The sequence below is a fragment of the Borostomias antarcticus genome (genome assembly GCF_949987555.1).
Source record: "Borostomias antarcticus genome assembly, chromosome: 7".
In the NCBI taxonomy this organism is placed as follows: Eukaryota; Metazoa; Chordata; class Actinopteri; order Stomiiformes; family Stomiidae; genus Borostomias; species Borostomias antarcticus.
In genome coordinates this window covers 5029066-5056375 of record NC_140240.1, presented here as the reverse complement: position 1 = coordinate 5056375, position 27310 = coordinate 5029066, and the positions used below count along the sequence as shown (strand labels likewise).

Here is a 27310-nt window from a genome sequence, read left to right as displayed (position 1 = left end):
CTTTAACTTGTCTATAGTACTGAGTGTGGACGAAATGTCTGCTATTAGCTGTGACAATAAGGGTTTCAGCAGACAGTAGCATCTCTACAGACATGCAAGGTTGTAATGACAAGATCCATACAGATGTCTGGCAGCATACACAAGTTAACCTGCCACCGAATCTGTCCAACTCTGATGAACCAGGGCTGAGTTTCCCAGAGGCATCGTAGCGCTACGTTCATCGTAAGCTACGGCGTTCATCATAGCGCTACGATGAATGTAGCGCTACGATGCCTCAGCCCAGTACTGATGCACTGAGGAACTAGCCTCATCATTAGCCTCAGCCAATGAACATGTCACTAACAAGGTTTTTAAAACATCAAGAAAGGAAACTGGTTGAGAGAAAAGCACTTAAAGATCACCCAAGGCACCACTACTGACAGCACAAGAACACATGCACCTATGATTGACTAACGTTTAGTGCTGAATGATTGCGTCTCCTAAATACAAGTGTACATCTCTACGCTTGACTGTTGGGAGTGGATTACTGAGTAGCCCAAAGGCAGGAAAAGATCTAGTTTGTGATCTCAGCAATACAACTAGTTTGCATTGGGGGTAAGCAGACCATGAACAGAACAAGAAAGCTTCATACATTCAGGTATGTGAACATACAAAGAGGTTTTCTCAAGACATTTGGAAAGTCATTGTACACCCTGCTAAGTGAAGAGAAGTGGTTAAATCCATGTGGTGCCGAGTTGAAAATGAGGTAGCTCAATCATTTTGCCATTTTCTCAGATTCAATTTGTTTCATGGGTTAGATTAAAAGTGCTCACCAGCAAAGACTCCATTCTCACGGCAACATCCAACACATTCTAGCCTTAAAAGCCAGACAAAAATGACTGCAATCATTTTTTCCCCCCCTTGCCAATCACATTACAGGTGAATCACAAAAACGACAAGATTGTCAAAATCTAAGCGTATGGCAAGATCAGTGTCAGGTGATTGACAGGAAAACAATCAAGTGATGCAGCTTATGTTGATGTTTGGTTGAAGGCTAGGCATGCTGTCGAGTAAAGGAAACATTGTGATAACTGGGACACAGAGTGGTGTTTTAACACTAGCGCCTGCATAGTTTATTCTTTTACCAAACCACCTTTCACTCCATTGATACAAAGTCTGATACAAAATGAAGTTGTTTTTTTCTCTCCAACAAAACAATGTTAAAATATTAAAAGTCCCAACTGTGCAATGTTTATTTTATTCTACAATTTATGAAGAACTAAAAGCTACCATTTCAACAAGATGAAAACAAAAGTTCAAAACAGAAGAAACTATATGTGGCTGGATGAAGCACTCTCTGTGAGAAGAGATGATGGCGTTAGGTGAAAGGGAGCCCCATTACAAGTGAGAGAACTCAGCAGATCCACAAACTACCTGGGCGCGCTGAGCAACGCCAAAAAGCACCAGTCAACTATAGTCACCTAGGAAAGATCTACATACAGATCAATGAATTATTTTTTTTCCATTCAATAGACACCTGAACAAGCCCAATAACTCCTGGACAGGCTTACCGCTCACAGCCAGTGATGTCAACACAGAGCCAGTAGGTAGTGGGGTGTAGGGTTTTCATACCCTAAATTGTGTGGCACGTGAACCGTGTGAGATTAAGGTGAGTCATCACCAGCCTTCAGAAACATTCTCTGGGCCTCCACTTCCATCACTCATGTCCAAGCGACGAGAAATAATCTTTTTTTCAATTATATATTTGTTGTATCGTACATAGATTTATCCCCCCCCCCCCCCATATATTTTTGTGTATGTCACATATAAAAAGGCTCTATTTGATTTAACCTAAAGCAAACCACCAACGTGAGTATTTCAAGGTCCGTTAAATGTCTAGTTTCTATTGTGGGGGTCTGGGACGGCCGTCGCACACCTCTTGCTCAGACAAAGAGAGGAGGAGGAAAGACAGCCAGGTGTGTCCCCCCTGCCTTCAGTAACAGCCTCCTGGCCAGGTTACAGACGGCATACCCACAGGTCTCTGCATCCTGCATCACCTATCACTTCCGGGTCGCTGGGTGAAGAGTGACCCCTGCCCTGGCTTGGCTCTGTGGAGTAATCACCAACATAAGGTGTCCGTACCCAGCGACCTTCCCCGCCACTCCAGCCCAGCCCCCCCTGATCCTGTGTTGGTTAATCCTCCAGCAGGTCCCTGTCCAGGTCCATGAAGGGCTCGTCGATGTAGCTGGCTATGGCACACAGAGAAGTCCTGTCCGAGCCCAGCAGCACTGACACGGTCTCCTTCCAGTAGCTGAAGGGGATGCAGGAGCTCTGAGAGGGATGAGGAGACACAGTGAGACTCAGGAGGGCCTTCTTTCTCCAAGCCATCCAGCAACTGGATGACTAATGTATACAGTGCCACTATATCTAGCGGATCAGAATATCTCGTGTATATAACATAACCATAACATATAAATGCAGACGACTATATATATATATATATCTTACCCCGGGATTATTTATTATAGCTATAGCATGTACATATCATAATCCATCCATACCGGTATCTTATCTTTATACTGTATAGATTGGTACTTCTTGTGTAATTTGTAAATTGTGTATTGTAGTTATCTGTAATGAGCACACCTTGGAGCTGGCAGCAACATCTCACCGTTACTGTAGATTACATGTGACGAATAAAAGGATCTGAATCTGAATCAGAGGGTTTAGACCATGGAAATACAGGCCTCCACACAGAGGAGCACGGATGTGCATCTATGATGCGATGGTCTTACTGGATCCCAAACCTCAGAGTTGATGGGACACGGCAACTGCAGAGGCTAGACGGTTTGCTGGGTTGAGCGAGACGGGCACTTACGTTCTCCAGACAGGTGCTGTCCTTGTCCTTGTTGAGGTAGTGGCGCTGCCAGAAGCGCAGCAGGTTGTGGAAGTTGTTGAGCAGGCAGCCGGGGTATTTCTCAGCGTACTCCTTCTCCCTCAGAGCGTTGAGGTAGAAGGGCAGCTTTCCCCTCCTCCTGGCCAGCATCAGGATCACCAGGCTGGTGTTGAGACAGCTGACGTTCTCCTGGAGCAGGGCAGGGAGAACAGGGAGGGGTAAGAGCCATGGAGGCTACAGCCCAGCCAGGCCCATATTCAAATGAACCCAGAATAGTGGTCATGTACTAAACCAGGAGTGCCCAATAAGTCGATCGCGATCGACCTGTAGATCACAGAGGCTATGCTGGTAGATTTCGAGCCATTCAAAAGAAAAGCCATAAAAAAGCCGACTTGATGATGCGCGTTGAAGTTGCGTGTGCGGAGGCAAGCAGTCACGTCACCTCTCGTTGTCCAAATGAGCAACTTTTTCCACCTGCTACGTTGTGGATGACTTTATTCGAAATAGCTTCCCCACTTGCTCCAGCACGCATGCGCTTAGCGCGCAAGCGTTGCTCCAGCACGCTGTGCGCATGCGTGCTGGAGCAAGTGAGGAAGCCATTTCGTTTCTAAAGACGTTTCTAAAGATCATATTACAGAGGCATGTGAAAAACCACAACAGGCCTACGCTCTATGCAAGCACAACTAGCGATTCATAAAGACAGATTGATGAAAACAACCATTTCGCGGCAGAAAATAGATTTTTTTAGAAGCTGCATTCTCAGTGCCCCGTCCGCCGCCATTACATGGATATACTTGGCTCGCGCTGGATTTTAAATTACTTCTACAGGCCTCCGAATTACACCAAAGTTATCTCGGTGAGTGAAACGTCTTATATGCCGTAAATAAGGTCCAGGTTGTCAAAAACGAGCATTCTCCTTTAAGGGTCTTTGAATGATGATTTGACTCGTTGACTAAACTGTTAGCATACATTTGAAACATGTCAAAAGTAGCATTCTGTCTCGGACGAAAAAAATGACAGAAACTGAAGCTGATACCACAGATAGTAAATTAGATTGAGATGAAAGAGAGAATGTGTGTGTGTGTGTGCAAGGGGAGACCTGGGTGAGCGTCTGTACGTTGATGATGTTGACCAGCCGGAACAGGAAGGATAGCCTGTTCTCCACTCTGGCCATGTAGGACAGCAGACAACATTCCGAGAGCACTTCCACCACTGTAAAAGCAGAGCAGGCATCACCGTCAACAGATGCTCCCAACACTCGCTATCCTCGTCTGGTTGACGGCGTTTACTCACCTTTCACGTCCTCGGTCTGGCTCTCGAAGCGGTCCAGGGACAGGACAATGCATCGCACCAGCATGTTGGAGTCCACCAGGGAGCTGTTGATCTGGGTCAGGAAGGTCTGGAACTGCACAGGAACAGCACACAGGTTTATAGAGACAATCTCATCGGCACCAGGAGGCCTATGTTTGTTCTGAAACACCTGAGGGCACTTAGAGAAGACAGGGGGGTGTCAGTTTGGATTCAGGCACCGAGGCCCTCTACCTTCTCTTCCGTGTTGACGTATTTGTTGAATCTCTTAAAGGCATCGATGTTGAACTTCATGAGCTCCCCCAGCAGGTCAAAGTAGCTCTGCAGGACATCTCTGGACTTGCATCCGCTGTCGATGATGCAGAACAGAATGTGCTGCGGAGGAGGAGGCCAACATTAACGACACTCAGTAGTCAATTCCAGAAGGGGACAGATCCCACAATGATAACCACTGATAATATATAGTTACAGTAGCTATGAACAAGGTCATGACTTCAGATCAGAAATTCATTGGTCACTGTTAAGGAATCAATATGTAGACTAGATCCTTGAGAATGGCAATTCTGGTGATGCTAAGGGTGTACGTGGTGAACACTAGGAGACCATAACCTACTCACCTCAAGCAGCCCTCTCTTCAGGAGGAACATCTGGTCTGCATAGGAGGTGGCTCCTCGGAGGAAGCTCTCCACCGCCCGCGCTTGCCAGAACCTAGAGACACAGTTATTGGACATTGGTTACTCTGAGAACAGCTGAAAGCCATGCGCTCTGCCAGAGAAAATGAGCAGATTAGGGTTCGTTGCCAACGTGAACAATACAAGGTGATCTGGTTAACGCTTTCCATTTTAAGATGTGGAAGGCTCTGATACAGCCTGTGTATCAAACTCATTCCACTCAGCCTTTGACCGTTGATGTGACTGGTGCTGACCTGAAGGAGGAGTCGGGCGGCTCCCTCTTCATGACAGTGAGGAGGCGTGTGAGGAGGCCCTTCTTCCCATCGCACACCAGACTCCTGTCTGTGTTGACCAGGGCCTCCACCTCGGGGATGTTAGCCTTCAAAGAGATGGCACTCAGCTCATTCAGCTCCTGGCTGTTCAGAAGCAAGTACTTGTTCCTGGAAGAGAGGACAGGTTGGGTTTAGGGACAGGGTTACGGTAGGTCACGCAAAGTAATTGATGAGGAACAAGAAACTCATTTGGATCCGTTACTGAAGGTCACTTACTCATGGTGGTCGCTGAAGCTCTGGAGTAGCCTCAGGAACTGGATTTTGAAGGATATTTCCTGGGGGAACAATGCAGTAAGAGTCTTTGAGTGAGTCTTAAATACATTTTGAAGTGAAATTATGCCAGGAAGGCCACTGGTGATTTTCCAAGCACAGCACAGCCCAGCAAGGAAGAACTTACCGGACTGCAGTCGCAGTTCTCATTCTGTCCGTGCACCACGTGATTGGACGAGGTGTATTTCCTCCAGATCAGCTTGTCAAAGAGGTTGTTGAGGCCCGGGATCAGACGGAACTCGGCCAGCATCTTGTGCACCTGTGGAGGACGGTAGGCAGGAGTTAAACACGTTTCGCCCAAACCCTCACTGTAGTCTTGAGGGTCCCTGCTCCAAAGTCAGACCCTCTCACCTGGTTCCTCTGACGGCCCATCAGCAGCACACACAGCACATAGAGCACCTCCACCTTGTACATGATCTCATGGACAATCTTCATGGACTGGGGCAGGCGGTGTCGGAGAGGACTGGTAGCCAGGGAACTCTCATCAGATGACTCTGTGGGGAAGAAGAGAACGCATTCCCAGAATTATACTCAGTATTCTACAAGTGGCAACAGAGATGTTAAATATAGAAGGAATAAGAAATGGTCCTAAACAAGTGAGAAGCAGAAGTTGATGTTTAAGGTTCGTTATGGTGCTCGTCTTCTTCTCGGACCTGTGCTGCTGTGCTCCGCCTCCTCGGTCGCCATCTGCATGAGGGCGTCCAGCACCAGGGCGTTGTCCAGCCAGGTGTACCAGTCCTCCAGCTCCTGCAGGAAGTTGGATGCCCCCGTGGCCTCTGACACCTTCCTGGTAGCCAGCTTACACAGGCGCTCAATGAAGCCTGGGATGTTCAGCAGGGTCACTGGGAGCAGAGGGAGAAAAGAGATGGGTCGATTCTCCATCACCATCACATCTCAAGTCTTAGACTGGCCACTTTAAACAAAACTATCCCAACAAGGTTTTATAAGCCGTTGGCATCGGACTACTGTTGACTCCATGTGCTCCTGTCCTACCTTGGTTGACCTCAGCACGGGAGGGGCTGGCATTGCGTTTCTGCTGGGCGTTCTTGGCCAGCAGGGTGTGTTTGTCGTCATTGCCAACATCAGGCTCTGAGATGGTGACAGAGAGGATACGGCAGAAGTTTGCCAGCTGCTGCTGGTCAAAGCTCTGGACCAGACCAGACAGGTTAGGGATGCCTTCCAGCTGGATCATCTCCTATGATAGAGAAAGACCAACACGAATCAACATTGGCAGAACACTCATGGATACTTCAATCTTAATCCTGGAATATTCGTGTCCATGACCTATAGTTTATTGAGAAAGTCTAGCCTCTGACTTAATCAAGGAGCAGCTCTGACCTTCTTGACTCCGAGAATGTCCTCAATTAAAGTGGCCGTCTGTAAAAAGGTCTTCTTGTTGGTCATCAAGGTGAAGAGAAACAGGACAAAGTCGTCCCTGGCTGCAAGGCTTATCGTCACCCCTTCCGTCTGAGGATACCAGGAGAGATTTGCATGTTAGTTATTCCAGATGGGAAAAGGTTGAATGTCTTTAAATGCTTTTTGAATAGTGGTAGTATTGGCCTACTATAAAAAAGACTATTACTTTGACATTTTATTACACTGACATCTTTGGACTTTCTGGGATAGCTTCCTAACTGATACACTAATAATCCAACTGATTGCTCCAATTGCCTCCTAACCAATGCACGTTTTATGACATGTTCTCAGTCTATCGCCCTTGTTAAATAAAGGTTTAAACATTAGACCCCAGCCCTTTTGGATTTAGCCTCTCTTGAGAGATTCAATTTAACTTTATTTATATTAAGCGCTTTTTTACCGATAAACAGTCACAGAACAGCTTTGAAAAATAAAACAGATACAAATAAGAAAAGTTTGTGGTGGTGGTGGCAAGCATGAGCAGTCTGTTGGATCTTAGAGGCCATCAACATCCTCTACATCAGGATCTACCGCCCGGTGAGGTCCGACTCTCTTGAAAGATTTAGGGAGGTTCTATACATTTTTTAAGTAACATTAATTAGATCAGACATCAGACAATTACAATCATCAAGATCAACAACATTTAGGGAAGGACAATCTACACCTCAACAAACAAGTGTTGAATGGGTACTCACACATATGCAGCAGTTATAGAGCACACTAAGGCAGTCCTTGACCAAGTCATCATTCACTACAGGGACAGAGACAGTAACAGTAACAAGACATGTCAGAATTCCATCATGTCACAAGGACCCACTTCCGTGAATTGAAGAAGTTAAATGACCATTTAGTTCTGCTTACTTTTAGGTTTCTTCTTCTGCATAGTGAGAGTGGGCCTCATCAAGATCTCCACAAGCAACTTTGAGAGAAGAAGTGGGGAGCATGTGGTTAGCAGACCTAATTTCTTATCTGATAATATTGAAGTCCTAAGAACACTTAAGTATAGAGAAACACAGCTGAAGCACAGCAATAAAACTGGTTCCTCTTGTGTCTTACATACAGACAACGGCACACAGCATGACAAACTAATGACACAGCACTGTGCACAATGTGTGTGAACTTACATCTACTCCACCAAAGAGGTCAAAGGTGTACGTGTTTGGAAAGGTGGATTCCTGAGCTGACTTCCTGTCCTCTGTGACAAAAGACATGGCCTCCATAGACAGTACGGATGATAGTTCCTGTCAATGACAGCAAGTCAGATATACAGCAGCACTGATATATAATTGGGAACCAAAAGTGTATATAAACAGGTAAATCTGGTATTGTAGAAGGCCTCAGCGTAGATGATATTGTAATGTTGGTGCATTGTGGGTAGGGTACCTACCTTTAGTACGCTGTGAGTGTGCAAGAGGTCGCTGTTGAGATGGCTGCTCTCATAGAGCTCCTGCAGCAGCACAGGGATACTGTGCCACTTGGCCCTCTTGTCTCTCTCCTGGAGCAGGGCCTTGGGAATCTGCAACACAATACAAGAAAATAGATAACATTAGTGCATGGGTCCACAGTACATCGCCGCCAAGACTTTCTATTGACTGGCAGTAGGGACCCCAAATGACTGCGCTAATAGGACCTTGGTGTGGTAGAGTGTAAAATGACCAGCTGTCAATTTCATTCATGCTTCTCAAAACTTGCACCACAAGGCAACAAAGGCCTGAGCCAGATATCTGGTAAAGCGGCATGCTTGTGCTTATCACATTCTCTCAAAATTCAAGGAGAGCCTAGGGTCATTCCAGGTAAAAGATCATCAGATAAGCTTCCACAACAAAGCCACCCATACCAGCACAGAGACAGCTGGTTCGTTCAATGATTCAATTATGTGTATTTGTCATAGTACAAGATACAGGTACCAAGTGCAATTAAATAGTTCCCTAGCATACATTATTTGCTTAGTGTTCGTGTTACAGTTAGCGTTTAGGGCAACTGGGCCAGAGAACAGGGTGCTAAAGCAGCAAGACTGACTGTATTTTCAATGTTTGGCCCTAAGCTTGAATAACGTTACCGAATACTAGCCTCTAAGTTAGATACAAGCTAGTGCTACTGGAACTTGTAATCACACCATGAGAATTTACGTGGCCTAACTTGGCGAACAACGCATATAGCTAAAGAAAACAATGTTAGCTAAATTGACCTAACTAGAAACGTTAAATACGCACAGGCAGTAGCCCATTACCTATCGTTATATCAATTTAAGGCTACATACGCAGGGTTAGCTCACGTTAGCTAGTTTATTGTGGCTGGTGACGCCGTTACGTAATCACCTGTCCTGAGCTAGCTGTTCAGCTAACATTAGCTAGACTCAGGTCGAAAATATCTGATCATATGACACCCATTTCATATAACGTCAATTTTACCAGTGCATATAGCTAGATTGCTAGCTAACAAGTTAACGTTATAAGCTAAAATCGAAATCCAGCTTCTGCCAGACTGAAACTGGTGGCTAGCTCAGCTAGCTAATGTTCGTTAGCTAGCAAGTGCTAGCCACTTGACTGCTATCAACAAAAGACCTAGCTAGCCTACTACTAGCTAGAATGCTACTAGGAAAGCGCTGGGTAGTTCACTTGATATTGTCTATTGGCTAGCTACCTTCTACACCAATACCGACATAACCAAGATCTGTATTTATAATTTGATTAACGTTAGCTGGCTATCACGACTTGAGGAAGCGTAAACGTCTGTATCGAAACATTCATATCCAGGCAGGGTTCTAACGCAAGTCCCAGGCTTGAATCGATCGACTCTCAGATCATTTAATCATGAGAACATTGCATTTACTGTATCTTACCTGTGTCCCTCGGCTGAAACCTTGGCCTGCGATCTGACTCTGTCTGATCTTTGTAATAATGTTGCCATTACGGCTCCTTCCTTTTCCCCCAGTCCAAGGGGACTCGGACCCCATAAGCGTCGCCATTATTTCTTCTTCTTGAACTGATCCAAGCAGGAAGTTTGTGATCTTTTATGAAATATTCCCATGCTTTTAGCACCACCTGCCGGCAGAGTTTAAACCTACACTGGTTCACAGAATATGAAGTAGGCCTACATTGGGAATTCTGCTCAGGGTGAATCAGTTCACGCTTCAACTCCAGTACCAGGCCCTGCTTTGCGTTCTCAGCCAAAACACATTTCTCCCGAGTGATTAGCCTAAAGTCTTACAAGCTGCTTCTTTATACAGCTCCCTGTGTATTTTTGTCACGCAGAGGTAGAAAATCCACTAGGGTCTAGGGCCCTCGCACATTTTAAAATATACATTTTGTCCTCCCCCACCTTTTAAATAATAGAGATTAAGAGAAGCAGCTATACTGCGGGAAAAAATACACATTTCACAAATTTTGGTTGTTGTCTCACGCGCACACACACACACACACACACACACACACACACACACACACACACACACACACACACACACACACACACACACACACACACCTCCCATTAACTGGAGCTGTGGAAGATCACAGAGTCGATAGATAGTTGACAGTTCATGTCAGAGCAGAAACCAAGCCACGAAGTCAAAGGAATTGTCTGTATACCTCCGAGACAGGATTGTATCGAGGCAAAGATCTGGGGAAGGGTACAAAAAAATTCTGCAGCATTGAAGGTCCCAACGAGCAGAGTGGTCTCCATCATTCGTAAATGGAAGAGGTTTGGAACCACCAGGACTCTTCCTAGAGCGGGCCACCCAGACAAACTGAGCAATCGGGGGAGAAGGGCCTTGGTCAGGGAGGTGACCAAGAACCCGATGGTCACTCTGACCGAGCTCCATAGTTCCATTGTGAAGATGGAGGAACCTTCCAGAAGGACAACCATCTCTGCAGCACTCCACCAATCAGGCCTTTATGGTAGAGTGGCCAGATGGAAGCCACTCCTCAGTAAAAGGCACTTGACAGCCTGCTTGGAGTTTGCCAAAAGACACCTAAAGGACTCCCAGACCATGAGAAACTCTGGTCTGACGAAACCAAGATTGAACTCTTTGGCCTGAACGCCAAGCGTCATGTCTGGAGGAAACCAGGCACCACTCATAACCTGGCCAATACCATCCTTACGGTGAAACATGTTGGTGGCAGCATCATGCTGTGGGGATATTTTTTAGGCTGCGCACTGACGCTCCCCATCCAACCTGATGGAGCTTGAGAGGATCTGCTGAGAAGAATGGGAGAAACTTCGCAAAAATGGGTGTGCCAAGCTTGTAGCGTCATACCCAAGAAGACTTGTGGCTGTAATTTCTGCCAAAGTATTGAGTAAAAGGTGTGAATACATGTCATATTTCAGTGTTTTATTTTTAACACATTTGCGAAAAATTGAAAAAACCTTTTTCACTTTGTCATTATGGGGTATTGTGTGTAGATTGAAAGAGAGAGAAAAAAAAAGAATTAAATCAATTTTGGAATAAGTCAAGACAAGAGTGAAGGGGTGTGAATACTTTCCAGAGGCACTGTAGGTACAGTAGATACAAACTTTATTGATCCCCGAGAGGAAATTCCTATAGCATACAAAGAACAATCCACACAACAAAAAGGCACAAAGACAGAAGTAAAAAAAAAAAAGAAAAATAAAGGCAAAAACAATAAATAAAACAGGCACAGGTATTATTTACAGTGTTACATCAACAGTCTACCACTGTCAGTTCAAGTCAGTCAGGCAGTCCAGTCACTCAAATCAAGTAGTGGGTCAATTCAAGTAAGTCAGGAGTGACATATGTCACATTATAATATATGTGTACAGTAGAATAATATATACATAGTAGGATATAAACAATATAATAGTAGGCTAGTATAAAATAAACTATAATAGAAAATCAATAGTAGAGTATAGCATAGAGCTGTTCCAAGTCCTGTCCATGAAACGTCTGGTCACCAAACCAAGCCTCCTCTGTTACACATTCCAGTCCGTGGTGAAGTGGAGGTCTAGCTTTCTTTTCTTGTGTCTCTTTACTCTCTACATCAGGTCCTCGTCTGTGGTGCAGTCTTCGCAGCTAGTGTTTGTCATATAGAGGTATGAGCTGATGGCTTCCCTTAGCCCTTCGCTCACCAGAAGAGAGTCTTCTGACTGTGCTCTGGACTTCCTGAAGATCATTGAGCTTGGAGGAGAGAGACATAGGGATGTGAATTGTCTGTCACCGGGATGCACCACTTTGCAACAAATGCACCACTGACTGTGTAAGTTACAGTATGGAATCTTATATCATAGGTTTTTGACAGGATATTGTATTTGTGAGAGTCTCCTGCTGGCCTGTCAGAAAAGGATAAAGAATGTGTCTCACCTCCTCATATCTCTCCAATTAAGGGTTGGTCTCCTGATAGTAATGGGTAAGGGCCTGATCACCTCTGGAACAGTTGTTGAACCCTGGATGAAGCAAGGCTCTCTCAATGCACAGCACAATCCATCTGCTGAATCTGTGGATAGATACAACACCTTCATGTATTTCTTAGTCCCAATCACCACATTGAGATTATGACACTGGCAACCAACATTAGCCTGGATATCTTAGAGCGGTGCTGTTGTATCATAGTATGTATGCCACATTTGTATTTGTATATCCTGTTGATAGGCTTGTGGCTGTGGCCACCTGTATATACCTACCAGAGTAGTGATCAACCAGGTGGTCCAGAGTGGGGAAGGTGAGGCCAGGGGAAATGTAGAACCAACCGTTTTGAAGGCAACCGATGAGGTAGTGCTTCACTGAGTCCAAGCCTGAGTTGCTGGCTCTCCGAAGTACAGAGAGCGAGTAGAATTCTGGGACAAGACACAGCACAGAGTTACTTTACCACCATCACCACCACCACTTATGATACCCACAGAACTCGAGTTGCATACAAGTTGTTGTGGCTGTATTGTGTAATGAATTTAGTGATATGCCCAGTGATTGTGGGTATTAACAGAACATTTCTTGACCAAACTATATATATACAGTATATACATACATACACAGTATATATACACATATATAATATGTAATATGACAGGAAATGCAGAAACATTTTAAGGTGGCCCAATTAATAGTTACCTTTGTTTGTCTGACTCTCTCGGACCATGAAAGCCCCTGTGTCGTTGTTCGGCAACAATAGCAGCTCCTCAGCCTTCAGCCTGCTAATTCTGGTGAACAGCCACCTGAACACAGACAGAGGGACATCACACAGAGCAAAACATAGGGCCAGTGAGACCAGAGACAGAAGAGGAAACAAAAACATATACAAAAAAATACAAAAAACGGTAGCTATAAGTTATATTCTTTAAATTTTTTGCCACCTCAATGGAAACTCCCCTAGTCCTGCAGCCTCCACCAAGCCCCACTGGGGGAGGAGTTGCATAAGCTGGATACTGACAGTGATGGCATGTAGGCAGCCAGATGAAAAGCATTGTTCCAGAGCTCACTGACTATAGATAGATACATTTCACCTACACAGACTCCCACTCCCTCCTCCCACACAATTGAGTCCCCAGCTCCCACCACAATTCCCATTAGAGCCATCCCCAACTGACCAAATGACACACCGGAGGATTCATTTGAGGTTGGATGTGTGGTTTTACAGAGGATACTGTATACTTGTTGCCCAGGTTGACCCTGACATGGTGACTGACCTTTTCATCACGTTGGCAGAATAGTCCCTAGAGATGTAACACTCCCGACCTGTTATTGTTGATCTCACCATCCAAAAATCCCCATCACTGTAGAGAGAGAGCAGTACGCCTTGTCAGTCAAGAGGCTACAGGGTACAAATGTACATTTGTATGGGACATGCATGTCTGCTACTTACTCTGATATGACCGCGAGCCTCTCCCCTATGTGGATGCTTTGGTCTGAGACACCGTAAGGGGGGTAGTCACAGAGCGACACCACCATGTGATCTCCTGGAAGAGGGATATATGTCCCTATATCAAACATGAGATTCACTATTAAGGACAGTGCACTACACTGAACAATCGGTGACAATTCTAGTACAGCACACTGTAATGATGTTCCTGGACATTGTTTAGTGAAGGGATGAAGCAGGGACTGATCTCAGATAGCTTACCCCGTGATGCAGGCCCAGGTGAGTTCTCCATGTGGGATATGTTCGATCGGCTTTTGAATGGACAGCAGCCCATGTTCTGCTGTTTCTGTATGGGGAGAGGAGAATTTAAATTAAATAATTATTGTATGAAAATGCTGCACTATTTCTATTCTTACTGAAATTGTTACTCCTGTTGCTTAGCAGCATACTGTAAACATGATAACAGTAAGACAGGAAACCACATCCAGAATCGGAGGGGAAATTATTTACCTCCAAGTTTCCACTGAGAAATTAAACCATGTGTTACGGTAGTATAGTTTATCATGATGATCTATATGTCTGTAATATTTCTTCTATAAAATTCAATATGAAGCAAAATACTGCACACATACTCACTTTCTTGAACTCCTGTTTAACGCCTGTTCGTTGTTTCCAGAAGCAAAGGGCTCCACTGGTAGCTTGCTAGATCCTCCTAAGAGCAGCTGATCTCCCTTTGACAAAGTCTCCTGCTGACACTTAGATTATGAATGTATGTCTGTCTCCATACGTTGCATGCATGCATATATGTGTGAGCTCTGCTGCCTGCCAGCACATGCAGGCTGATCAGTAGAACTGACAGAGATGTCTTGGTCCTCGGTTTCCTGGTCTGTGTGTGCTGCTGAGGGGGTAGATGAGGAGATAAAAAACTGCAATATTCTCCACGAGGGCAGGTTTCATGTCGTACTCAAACTACTTCCTGTGACGCCAAACAGCATTCTCATAATATACAGCTCAGGAACAGCACATTGGAAGGTAGGGATAGCATTCTCATACAATGTATGTTAAGTAAGTATGGTAAGGTCACCGTTGGGGGTATGGAAAATGTGAGTGCTCACATTTGGCTCCAGCTAAATACAAACATAGATAGGGCCTCTGTCTCTATCTAGAGACACTATCAAATGAGTATCAGTCAGCACAAAATCTTACATCAGCTCATCATGTAATCAGAAAGGTTGAAGTGTGGAGATAGGCCTGGCTGTGAGCCATACAGTGACTACTTTGCCAGTACAGTAATTTTTTGGCAAGTCATGAGTCACGAAGACAGCCTTTAAATGTTTATAACAATAGGATCATCTGGAGAGGACAGAGTATGTCATGTAGGCTATGTACTAAGTTTCTGAGAACAAACTACTTATTTAAAAGGAAGTAGACAAGTAACAAAGACCGCATCATTAGAAATTCGATAAAATGTCCTTGCCATTGTTCAAGACATTCTACAAGGAGTGGATCCGAAGCACTAATGGGATATATATGTACAGAATGTTCTGTACAAGATGGAGTCTTTGTGATATCAGATGGCCGTGTACGCAATGGTGTGATGATGTGGCTCATTTGAATGGAATTGACAGCACGTTCAAACACCTTATCTAAGCTGCAGTGTGGCTGAACATGCAACTTCATTTTCAGGGCAAGCTATAAATAACCTGCCCCATGTTTGAGGTTAATCAAAGACTCAGCTGTGGCTGGAAACTAAGTAACCACAGTTGAATGTTTCATCCATCACTGACAGTGAAAAACACGTCATGTTCTGGATGTTGTGTCTTTCTTCTACGAATGTGATCTTATCTAATGTAATTAACTTCATGGTGTGTACAAACTTAAATTACCATTTGCATTGACTTATTTGACTGGCTGATGTGGTAGGCTAACTTGTTAGAAATGAATGCTGTTTGGACAAACTTAAACTCCTCTTGACATGTTTCATCTTCCAGCTTTATTTAGTACTACAGTAGTATAAATGTGTTGAATCAGCAGACAGAGAAGCACCTCAGTGAAGGACTGAACACATTTTCACATCAGATCACGCCTGTTAAAGGAACACGCCAACTTTGGAGGAAATTAGTTTATTTGCCATCTTCCCCAGAGTCCGATAAGAAGAGACATACCCTTCTCTTCACTGTGCGTACAGTAGTAGTCTAAGCATTGAGACCCTTTAGAGCCGTTAGCCTAGGCTAACGTTTCAAATCCACTTCCAGTGATTGAGCTAAACTAGGCTAACAGCTCTAACAGGTCTAAATGTTTCCTACTGCACACACAGAGAAGATAAGGGTACGTATATTCTTATCAGACTCCGGGGAAGATGGCAAATAAGCTAATTTCCCTAAAAGTTGGTGTGTTCCTTTAAGGTTGTTACTTACTGTGTAGGTCTACTCAAGAGACGACAGAATAGACATTAGTGCATACAGAAAACAGAAAAGGATGACAATAATAAAAGAAAACAAAATTAATCTTAACAATCAAAGATGATTCTTCAGGCTTTCTCTGTACTTTTCTTTTTGTATTCTAAAAACACCACCCGGCACATGCTCTGAAAGCAGTGAAATGCTCTTGTTCAGCAAGAATACAGTGCTATTTCATTCAGTCATCTGAATCACATGTACCTGCTAAAGGGAAACATGGAAATGCAACATTGCATATTACATGGAATCCTAGAAATACAGTTTGAGAGATGACTGTACAACATGAGTGAGGTGACTCAGCAGAACTGAGCCACAAGTTACAGTACAGCAATGGTACACAACCACACTATCAATGAAGGCATGTGTTGACAGTTCACAACATAGAAAAGGTCCAATCGAAAGTGATCTATTATGTGCAATGAATTAAAGTATGGAAACTGTATTCTAAACAAGACAATCGATGGACTGGAGTGTGTGTGAGTGTGTGTGTGTGTGTGTGGGAGGGAGGGACATAACAAGGATAAAGAGCGATACACTAAGGGGAAAAGATTGGCCGTAGTTGGAAACAAGTAACCACAGTTTCTGCACTGACAGTAAACAAACGCATATAATGTATGCTCTGGACTGATGTTTCTTTCTACCAATGTAATCTTATGCAATGTAATTAACCTCATCGTGTGTACAAACTTGAATGATTACCATTATTGACTGATTACCATTATTGACTAATGTGCTAGGCCAACCTTAACCTGCTAGAAATGAATGAATGTTTGGACAAACAAACTCCTCTTGACATGTTTCATCTTCCAGCTTTATTTAGTACTACAGTAGTATAAATGTGTTGAATCAGCAGACAGTGAGAAGCACCACTGGGCCCCTCAGAGAAGGACTGAACACATTTTCACATTAGATCACGCTTGTTAAGGTTGTTATTTACTGTGTAGGTCTACTCAAGAGATGACTGAATAGACATTAGTGCATACAGAAAACAATGACAGCAGGTCTACTCAAGAGATGGCAGACACATGGTGAAAAAAATAAATACCAGATGTGAGGCAGTAACTGGAAATATAATAACAGAAGGATAAGGAGAGATACAGTGAAGTGTCCAGATTCACCTGCACAAGAGACATGCACATGTGGATAGAACATGATGTGAAACAGCTGGGTGATCTTATCATCAGACCCTTTAAATATACATATCTGAATCCGAAGTTTTATCATCTCAACTTGTGACTTAACATCTGACAGTGAATACAGTATAATAGTCAATATGCATTTGTATATATATTTATATCCTCATATTTATCACACGATTCATTACAGAAACCCCTGGCATTGTAGCCAAGGAGCGGGTAAGAGAGACAGAGAGATGGTAGATTAAAGTTACTGGGGTTAGAGGAGGAGGAGGACAGGGTCAGCGTTGAGGGCTGCTAGGGTGGGGAGGTTTAACAGGACACCTCCATGGTCTGGGGCCTGGCCTGGTTGTCCAGGGCCCCAGTGGTGTTGCCCTCCAGCAGGCTGTTGAGGTTGCGGCTGCGGCTGCTGTCCACGGAGGTGATGCTGGAGGAGGAGGTGGTTCGGGAGCGGGCCAGACGGGACATTCCGGCTGACGGCACTAGGACACAACACAGCAGCATTATCACAGCACAGCAGAGACAGAGGATGGGACACAGGTAGAGCAACGATGCGACTCCTACGATAGGAAGCCACATACTGTACCTGTACATGAATAAATAATCAAATAAAACTGCAGATTTTCACCATGCATACAATTCTGGGCAAATATAGGGATGACTGGAAAGAAAAAACAATATGCAGCATATAAAGATGCTGAACCAGTGTTGCGGAAAAACCCCCAACATAAGTAGAATATAGACACAGCAATAAACTGAACTGAGACAAGGCAACATCAGCACCTCATGCAGCACCTCAACACGACAGAACAGTCAGGACCAGACCATGCTTTTCAGGTGGGAATATAGATGAATCTGTCAAAGTATGCAAATACTCAAGAAAATTTTAATTCATGTAACAATGTTACAATTCCAAAAAGGAACAATATTCCATTATGTTGAATGGAATTTCCATGCACATACAGTACTGACATTCATCTGGTGTGGGTACGGTTGAATAGGGGCTCATCTAAGCCTACAAGCCTTGCAGCTGCACAAGAACCTGGTACCTGATTCGTTGCTCAGGTGACTGAGGAGAACGTAGGGAACTGTTAGCATTGATGAAAAGAGAAAGGAAAAAAACTGTTGAAAGGGAGGTTTTAGGTTCTTATGATTGAACGCGGGTCAGAGGGGATTAGGAGAGCGGCCGTCATATCAGAAGAAAGCAGGCCCTTGGGTGACTGGATGAACTTAACAACTGCTACAGATCACTGTATAACTGTAAAGAATTCCATCTCACACTCATAGTCATAGTGCGCTGTCCTTCTGATCTCAGGTATTCTACCAGTGTGATAAATGAAGGAAAATATTTTGAAACATGCTTTCAGTTCTATTTTCGGAAGCGCTTTATAGTAACCATAATAAGCGTTAATTAATAGGTAATAAGGACCTTATAAGTCCTTATAAGATGCTTATAAGACATTACTATGTGTTAATAAGACTATATTAATGTTTAATAATAGCATAATAAACACGCTTATTGATGGATTATAAGCGTTAGTTAATAGGTAATAAGGACCTTATAAATCCTTATAACATGCTTATAAGACATTATTATGCGTAAATAAGACTATACAAGTGTTTAATAATAGCATAATAAACATGTTTATTGTTAGATTATAAGACATTTATAAGCACTTATAAGAAGCTTGTTAACTGTTTATAGTCTGCTATTATGCACTTATTATGCATTTAACAAGCTTCTTATAAGTGCTTATAATTGTCTTAGAATCTAACAATAAATGTGTTCATTATGCTATTATTAAACACTTGTATAGTCTTATTTACGCATAATGTCTTATAAGCATGTTATAAGGATTTATAAGGTCCTTATTACCTATTAACTAACGCTTATAATCTATCAATAAGCGTGTTTATTATGCTATTATTAAACATTAATATAGTCTTATTAACACATAATAATGTCTTATAAGCATCTTATAAGGACTTATAAGGTCCTTATTACCTATTAATTAACGCTTATTACGGATGGTTACTATAAAGCGCTTCCCTATTTTCTTATCTTCCCTGGATGAAAAGAGCTGTTGGCATTTGCTCTGCAGGCACTTTGAGCTGACCTTTATCTCCACTATGGCTTTGACATACAGTAGTATCTATAGCCCCTGAGAATGAACTCACACTGAGGAGGGATGGGGAAAGAGAGACGAAGAGCAAAAGATACAAGTGTCCAACCTGGACAGAGCAAGCAAATCTACACTCACATCGAAATACTGTATCTACATGATCAACCCGGCTATAAGTCTATTCTTTGCAGATGAATGAGCAGGTGAAAACCTAGCAGCCTGTTTAAGTATGCACCCGTGGGAAAGGCATCTTAAACAGTTGTGATAGAAAAAGAAAAAGCACACGAGGCCAAATCAGTCTCTCCCACGCAGAAGTGAACAGGAAGTCAATTGCTGTTCAGCACGTCTCTGGTGCCAGACCAGTCATGCGAGAAGTACTATTCCTCACCTACTGAGAATTGAGGTTACGAAACACTGCAAAGACCAGAGAGCAAACAGTGTTAGGGGGTGAGGTTGAGACGCGGCTGTCGGTAACTGGCATGCCAAAACCTTAAGTCTTTTCACACACTTTGTTCAAACCTCAGGATGTCTGACGGAAAACCGCGATGAAAACAAAACCCGAAGTTACAATTTCACTCACGTCAATAGGAAGTGCACTGAATGTACAGCCTTTGACCTCAAACACGTCAGTACGAAGCACAAAAACAAACTTCAGTCGCTACTACACTATGGCTATGTCAGGGTATTCAAATGTAGAGCAGCAACTGTTTACTGAAATAAATAAATAAATAAATAAGTACATACATAAAAAAAGTGTATTTCAAAGTTGGCATAAAATGTAAACTTGATCTGTAACATATAGATATGTGAGTATACTTACTGTAGCCCATGCCCTGAACAAAGTATTTGAAGGCCTCTGCCAGTTTCCCAGGCTGTAGAGGAGACATGTTTGTAAGTTATGATGACAAAATATTAAAAAATATGCATTAAAGGCAAACAGACAAATAGTTTCTCAGGAACACACAACTCACTTGCACAACCTGGGGCAAGCCTCCACAGTCAGCCATCTGAGATAGAAACAGCACCTATGAGTTATATTACACGCACGCAGGCACGCATACACACGCACACACACACACACACACACACACACACACACACACACACACACACACACACACACACACACACACACACACACACACTAGCTTGTGTGCCAGCTTTACACACATGGCCTCACCTTAAGCAGTGTAGTCTTAACTGGGTTTAACCTGGAATTGCACTCCACCTAAAACAAGGTCAGACACACAGGTCAGAGGGACTAAGAAGACAAACCATCAGAACCAAGAGGAAGTGACATCGCCTAGTAGCTCAATCAATTCCCTCCAACTCACCACTGCCTCCACAGCAGGAGATGTGTCACCAACCACCAGCAGAGCAGGGCACCTGGACGGGACGAGAGGAGGTTTGAAAAGCCAAATTAATGGACAAGACGCCGGCAAAAACATCTAGAAATTGCACACAGTAATACAAACTCACGTCAGTGTGTTGACTGTGTCCTCGTTCAGACCGATGACTGGCCTCTCGATCTCCATATCCCGGCGTCTGTGCAACAAGCAGAAAACACAACCACCGTTCAGCAGCACATTCAGCTATAGAGCTCTAGGGTAAAGTACCCCCCAGTGTATGTTCCATAGAGCTCTAGGGTAAAGTACCCCCCAGTGTATGTTCCATAGAGCTCTAGGGTAAAGTGCCCCCCAGTGTATGTTCCATAGAGCTCTAGGGTAAAGTGCCCCCCAGTGTATGTTCCATAGAGCTCTAGGGTAAAGTGCCCCCCAGTGTATGTTCCATAGAGCTCTAGGGTAAAGTGCCCCCCAGTGTAGTGTACCCATTGTAGGAGGCACAGAAGAGGGCCAGGTTGTCCTGGTTGATGTCCTGGGCGATGTGGAGACGGTAGGTCTGGATCAGCTCCTGGTTATCTGTCAGCTCATCCTAACACACACACACACACACACGCACACACACAAACACACACACACACGGCCTCAGAATTACAGCTTTCTACTACACTGAATCTAAATGGAGGCAGTCCTGCGTCAGCCCTCTGCTGTGTCACGGTGACTCACGGTGCTGAAGTGGTGAGCCATCACGATGTCCACCATGTTACTGGTCCATCCAGTGAGCTGCAGGGGGAACAGATCACACCGTCTCACACCATCTCAGATCAATTAAACCATCTACCATGACCTTTTAGGTCTCCAGAACCTATGGCCTCCCATGGCACACCCATCCAATATCCCCTTGGTGACTGAATTTGGCAGTTGAGGAGGAGAGTGGGAGGGTAGTAGGGTTGTTACTGCAGGTGGCTGGTGGATAGAGACATGGGCCCTCATTTATCAGGAGTGCAGAGCCGATCGCAGAAATGATGGTACGACAGCATCCATGTGATCTATCAAACATTCGTATGCTACCAATCCCATTTTACAAATGATCGGACATTGATAAATTTGGTTGATAAATGTGGCGGATGAAAACAATAGTCACTTAGATTATCACACCCCTCCTATTCCGGCCTCGCCCCTGTAGTTTATGGCATGGAGATACGAAATACTGCCAAAACGAGAAGTTTCTCTGACTCTTGTACAATAACAAACTCTCGTCCAATAACAACTCTTCACTCTCCATGGAAAGATTCCGGAAAACCATCTTGCATTTTACAATTTTACATATAAATTCACACAATCAGACAGCGTGCAAGCTGGGCAGCTTCCTTGTTTAATTGTGTAGCCTATCCAAAAACTATTACACATTGCTGTCAATTTGAGGATTTATAATAATAATATTATATATTAAGAGGGGGGGAACATCTACATTTCGCCTCCCCCTACTATCGCGCAGGGGGCCCCCCGAACAGAGCTTTCCACATGCTGTGGAAGGCAGGGGGCTCCCCGAACAGAGCACACCGCCAAAATTCATATGCTGTATTTGCTGCATGCACCATAAATGGGTCAATTTTGACTAAAGTGATCTCGACTGAAATTATAATAATAATAATAATAATAATAATAATAATAATAATAATAATAATAATAATAATAATAATAATAATAATGCAACTTTATTTTACCTTCCATACAGAAAAATGTATTATTGTGACATTAAATTAGAAAGTAACAAAATCTCAAATAAGAGCTAACACATGTAAAATATATCCTATTTCAACCAGGCTTAGAAACTGGTGTGCATTTAGGTTAATAGCTTACCTCGCTCGCCCCCTCCTCTCACCTCATCTGAACGATAGGATGCGCATATAGGTCTTCTAGACCATGGCATTACTGATATGACTGTCAAAGCTCTTATTTAAATAAGTGACTACCCATTACTTTTCATTTGTTAATTTTGATTGCTAGTAATTATGTTACCAGTACATTGATTGATTGGTGTAACATTAATTTTGCTTTCATTTTAAGACTTATAGGCTGCATAGTCTAAGTAGGCTCAAAATGAAAGTGAAATTACTCTTACACCAAACACCAATTTACCGCATTACTTGCAAACAATTGGAAAATACCCATTTATGTTAGGGGTATTTGACACATAGATGATGCCTTAAAAATATAATATTTTGCCATAGGGAAGGCTACATATTTTGAAGTGATGAACAGGCCTATGTGGCTGCGCTTAGATGGCAGTCAGAATCAGTCTGACAATTCTCGAACTTGCGTACACGAGCTTGAGACTGAGACTTGAGGTGAGATTTGGTCGCAGTCTCCGCTCACTTCCAAACTGATAAATGTCAAATTTAAGGCATGGACATGACCGTCGCCCAGTTTTCTGTCCTACGATGGCTTAGTAAATGAGGGCCATTGTCCAGGGCAGGGGTCTCAAACTCCCGGCCCGTGGGCCATTTCAGCCGCGCCCCACCCCTCCATCCGGCCCACAACATGATGTAAAAAATATAACGTAATCCGACCCGCAAAATCATTTCTATTCATAATCTATTTCAAGAAATAGAAAAATAGCCTACAGATGTATTCAAGTGTCAAGAAATGGAAACAGACTTGAACTTAAATAAAATGAAATAGAATAAATAAATATAATGAAGTCAAATGTAGGCTATTCAAGATCAAATAAAAGTAAGTAAAAAAAGATTTGCACTAACTGTTAAAATATATATTAAATATAGAAACCGCTGTTTGAATTTGTATGAGGAAAATGTTAGTTATGGAATAGTCTCCTGACGTTTAGAGACTGACTCGTGAGTCTAGCTATCTAAATAAAACAATACATTTTCAGAAAGTCTTATAGTTAGTAGTACTTGAACATTGAAGTGGCCGGGTTGGGGACACTTCCTATGAGATGACGATATCAGCTGTGGCCCCAAGCCAATTTGAGTTTGAGACCCTTGATCTAGGGGTTAAAGGTTGTGGTTGATGGAGAACCACTGACCTTGGACGCAGCCCAGTCGATCCAGCCTTCAGCACATGGGTCCACGTTGATCAGAACCAGGCCCTCCACCAGGGTGGGGTTGTTCAGCTGCACAAGAGAAGGGAGAGTAGATACGTCATTCTGCTATATCAGGAACAATGCATTATCAAGACCAGAAACCAGCTGTTGTATGGATGATAAACGGTGAACGCAGAATTCCGCCAAAAGGCATTTTGATTGATGGGTTTAGTGAAAGGCATTCAAAGTGAACGGAGTGAAGCAGAGTACCATGGGAGAGCAAGCTCCTCCTCCTCCTTTCTCTGGTTTGGACTTCTATTATTCTACTTCAACTGCATTAGCATTCTACTTTAACCGCACGCTAATCCAGAATAACCCAATGCAGCAACAGCTGTTATCAGCCTAGCTATTATCCCTGATTGCACATAATACAAAATAGAGGACATGAAGATTTTTTTTTCTAATTAATTCAAAATGAGATCAGTTCCCCTGAGTACTATCAAACTGTGACATCAAATACTCCATAAATCCATCCCTCCCTCCTTCCTCCTCTTCATTGTTAATCTTTCAGTGCTTTCTCGCTCCTCTCCTTCCTCACACGTTCTCTGTCCTCAAAAATGCCGGGTTTAATTTAGTTTTGCTGCATGGACAGCAGAGAGAGGAAGAACGGGGAGAGAGAGAGAGAGAGAGAGAGAGAGAGAGAGAGAGAGAGAGAGAGAGAGAGAGAAATGGAAAGAATCCCAAGGTGAGTCATCCTCCTCTGAATAGCAGGGTGGGGTATAATGAACATGAAAGATGGATGCCATCACTGCTCGTTTCGGTTGGACGAGAGGCATTAGTGAGCCAGGTGTGGGATGAGAAGAGAGAAGAGAGAAGAGAGAAGAGAGAAGAGAGAAGAGAGAAGAGAGCAGATGAGGAAGGGTTGTGATAGGAAAATTCAAATCTGTCTCTAGCTTTTATTTGACCACTTGTCCTTGCTGGCCAAACATCTCTGACCCTCTCCCCTGTCATAAAACAGGCCAGGGAGTATGGCCCAGCCTGTGTCATTGTTCTATAATGTCCTGAGAACCAGCTCAGGTTTGTGTGTGTGCCATTTGTGTCTCAAGGGTCTCCAGTCCCCTGACTGGCTGTGAACCACAGGTCACTGTATTCTCTGTCAGAAGTGTTTGTCTTGCAATCAGCTCATGAATGGGGATGTGAAGGAGTTTTAAAACTCTATATAAGCCTATAGGCAGAGGTCAGACTTCCTCGTTCCCTGGGAGGTATTAGCCTTCTGTAGTAGAAACCCAGGGTCTTCTGATACAAGATATCGTCGATAAACTCCTGCTCAGATGATCTGAAGAATCAAGGCATTCTCTCAATTCTTAATAGTTAGAAATAACTTAGATTAACAGGAGACTTACAGCGAAGCGGCTGAGGATGTAGGCTCCTGCCCCCACTCCGATCCCGATCACACTGTTCACCCTGCGGGCGCCGGGCGAACACGTCAGCAACACCAACACACTGAAGCACTACTGCTACTGTTGTACACACAGGTGTACTGTTGTATTGGTGATAAGAAGATGGCCGCCACTCACTTGAGCTGTGTCATGACAGAGGGCAGCATTTCAGCCAGATCCTCCATGGTCGGGTACTGGTATCTGGAGACACACAAACATGAGTCCATACTAGCACTGCGATATGAGACAAGGTTGTGAAATAATGACTATACACCGATGCGCGCACACGCACACACACACACACACACACACACACGCAAACACACACCCGGTGGGGAAGGGCGGAGCAGCCTCCTGTTGCCCGGGAGCATCCACGTGTACGACAGCAAAGTGCTGTGTGATCTCCTGCATGTCTTCATAGTTAAACAGGGTGTTGAAGCACGACTTATCTGCAAAGGTAGAACAACAACCAGAGACGACAATATAAAATATTATCAATGAATGGTAAAGTCCACGTTTTGTCTATCTAAATGGCAGTGTGTATGTGAATTGTCCTTTCGTACTCACGGTTGAGGCCAATGTCGTGGTAGGTGAGGATGACCGGCCGGTTGCCCTTGGGCACACCCCTCATGGTCACATGGAGGACGCCATGGGGAGTCTCAATGTCATGCTCCTGTATCCAATCACAGATAAGAATAGGCCGCTCAGAACTCTGATCGAAAGATACCCTTGGCAGTAAATGCATTATTTTAATAAATGGCCATTTCAAGTCCCACTAAAGCCTTCCAGATGGCACAAGGACCAGAGGCCTTTCCCCCCGCCACCCAGATCAGTCCAGTCCCTGTAGCAGAGAGAATCATGATCATAGCCTACTGTAGTACAAGAGACATGAACGCCTGACAAATCAGAAATGCTTTTACAATCATACTGTGTGCGTTTGTACGATTGAGAGATACTATTAAATGGGATAAACAGCTTCATGTCTGGTGCACGGGGCCCCTCCAGTCCAGCTGGGACCCAGAGGTGCAGAGGAGAGTGGTGGTGTGGGGGGGGGGGGGGGGGTCTGAAACATACACAGCCCCCTGAAGAGGGATGACTGAGCAAAAAATCCCAGAACCATCGCCTCAGAAAGGGAGCACCGGCACTCGCATTCAAAAACCACAGACCAGCTTCCCAGAAAATGGATGATGTCGAAATCTTTTGATTGTCGATTGAGCAGATCATTCTACAAATTGGGGGTAACTGTGGCTGATGAAAGATGAGACAGAAATAAACCCTGAGCTCCCTTCGTTCCATTCAAAATGACACAGGAAAGAAAAGGCACGGTCGTCCTTTGGTTTGTATACAAACGTTCTTCAGGCCTCTCCTGTAGCTAATGGTACCTCTCTAAGACTCTGACAGCATTACTGCTTACGTCTCACACACATACACACCCACACACACCACAGAGCGTGCAAGGTCGGTATGACTCGGAAGTGCGTATGAGACTGTGTGTGTGTGTGTGTGTGTGTGTGTGTGTAGCAGCAGCAGTGAGAGATTGAGGTGGGGTGCAGGCAGGCCTAGTCTTAGGACACAGAGGTAATAAACAGAGAGTCTCAGTTAAGGAGACACACTCAGGTTCTCTCTGCTAGAAAACACGACACAAACTGCCATTTTCACTTCCCAGTTTAGGCTGCTGAGTTAGACTGGCTGATATGTGTCACGTTTCCTCTGGTGTGGAGGAGGGGTGAAGGTTAAGCATGTCTCTCTCAAGGACGACTGTCTTACATAGGTCTGGATAGGCCTTTCAAGTGTGAAAAGCCTATCTTTAATGCATTGGTCTGCAGGTACCTGCTCAAAAATAAATCATGGCATAAGCAGAGATAAAAGAACAGATTGCAGACAGCGCGATTGCACGAGTAAAACTCTACAGGAGATGTCGACTACCACATGACTGCTACAACACTATCTACTGTTGTTCCTGCTAAAGAATCAACAAAGAGGAGGCAGTCTTCCATGGTCAGTAGCCTCAGGATGAAGGCAGAACAACAACTTATCGTTATAAATCAGATGCTCTCTTCCTGCTCTGTAGATACACTGTTTC

The 27310-nt window shown here is 43.9% G+C and overlaps 3 protein-coding genes across 3 annotated transcripts in view; all 3 read right to left on the bottom strand.

Moving 5' to 3' along the window:
• Positions 1-322: 322 nt before the first annotated feature.
• trpc4apa (transient receptor potential cation channel, subfamily C, member 4 associated protein a) lies at positions 323-9840 on the bottom strand (the record flags this gene model as incomplete). Its single annotated transcript, XM_084441267.1, has 18 exons — positions 323-2310; positions 2858-3064; positions 3975-4087; positions 4169-4280; positions 4418-4558; positions 4801-4891; positions 5109-5294; positions 5403-5461; positions 5584-5715; positions 5808-5950; positions 6110-6298; positions 6450-6651; positions 6795-6923; positions 7568-7623; positions 7734-7791; positions 7997-8113; positions 8260-8388; positions 9715-9840. The coding sequence occupies 18 exons, from the start codon at positions 9838-9840 to the stop codon at positions 2173-2175; spliced, it is 2328 nt and encodes a 775-aa protein (XP_084297393.1). The 3' UTR covers positions 323-2172.
• A 2027-nt stretch (positions 9841-11867) lies between these two features.
• On the bottom strand, positions 11868-13976 carry sla2a (Src like adaptor 2a; the record flags this gene model as incomplete). The annotated part of the gene is made up of 7 exons (XM_084440984.1): positions 11868-12009; positions 12193-12325; positions 12513-12665; positions 12937-13040; positions 13512-13598; positions 13688-13781; positions 13946-13976. 7 exons carry the CDS (start codon positions 13974-13976, stop codon positions 11868-11870), a joined length of 744 nt encoding a protein of 247 aa, XP_084297110.1.
• Positions 13977-17026: 3050 nt separating this feature from the next.
• ndrg3a (ndrg family member 3a) overlaps positions 17027-27310 on the bottom strand; it is a 44202-nt gene continuing 33918 nt past the window's right edge. The window contains exons 4-16 of the mRNA XM_084441512.1: positions 25795-25900; positions 25556-25676; positions 25366-25428; positions 25192-25252; positions 23792-23878; positions 21469-21525; positions 21231-21334; positions 20882-20947; positions 20737-20788; positions 20583-20630; positions 20374-20409; positions 20223-20274; positions 17027-17761 (exon numbers count right to left, since the gene is read on the bottom strand). Of these exons, the coding sequence (XP_084297638.1) occupies positions 17592-17761; positions 20223-20274; positions 20374-20409; positions 20583-20630; positions 20737-20788; positions 20882-20947; positions 21231-21334; positions 21469-21525; positions 23792-23878; positions 25192-25252; positions 25366-25428; positions 25556-25676; positions 25795-25900 (1023 nt within the window). The 3' untranslated portion in view covers positions 17027-17591. The remainder of the gene's footprint in view (positions 17762-20222; positions 20275-20373; positions 20410-20582; positions 20631-20736; positions 20789-20881; positions 20948-21230; positions 21335-21468; positions 21526-23791; positions 23879-25191; positions 25253-25365; positions 25429-25555; positions 25677-25794; positions 25901-27310) is intronic.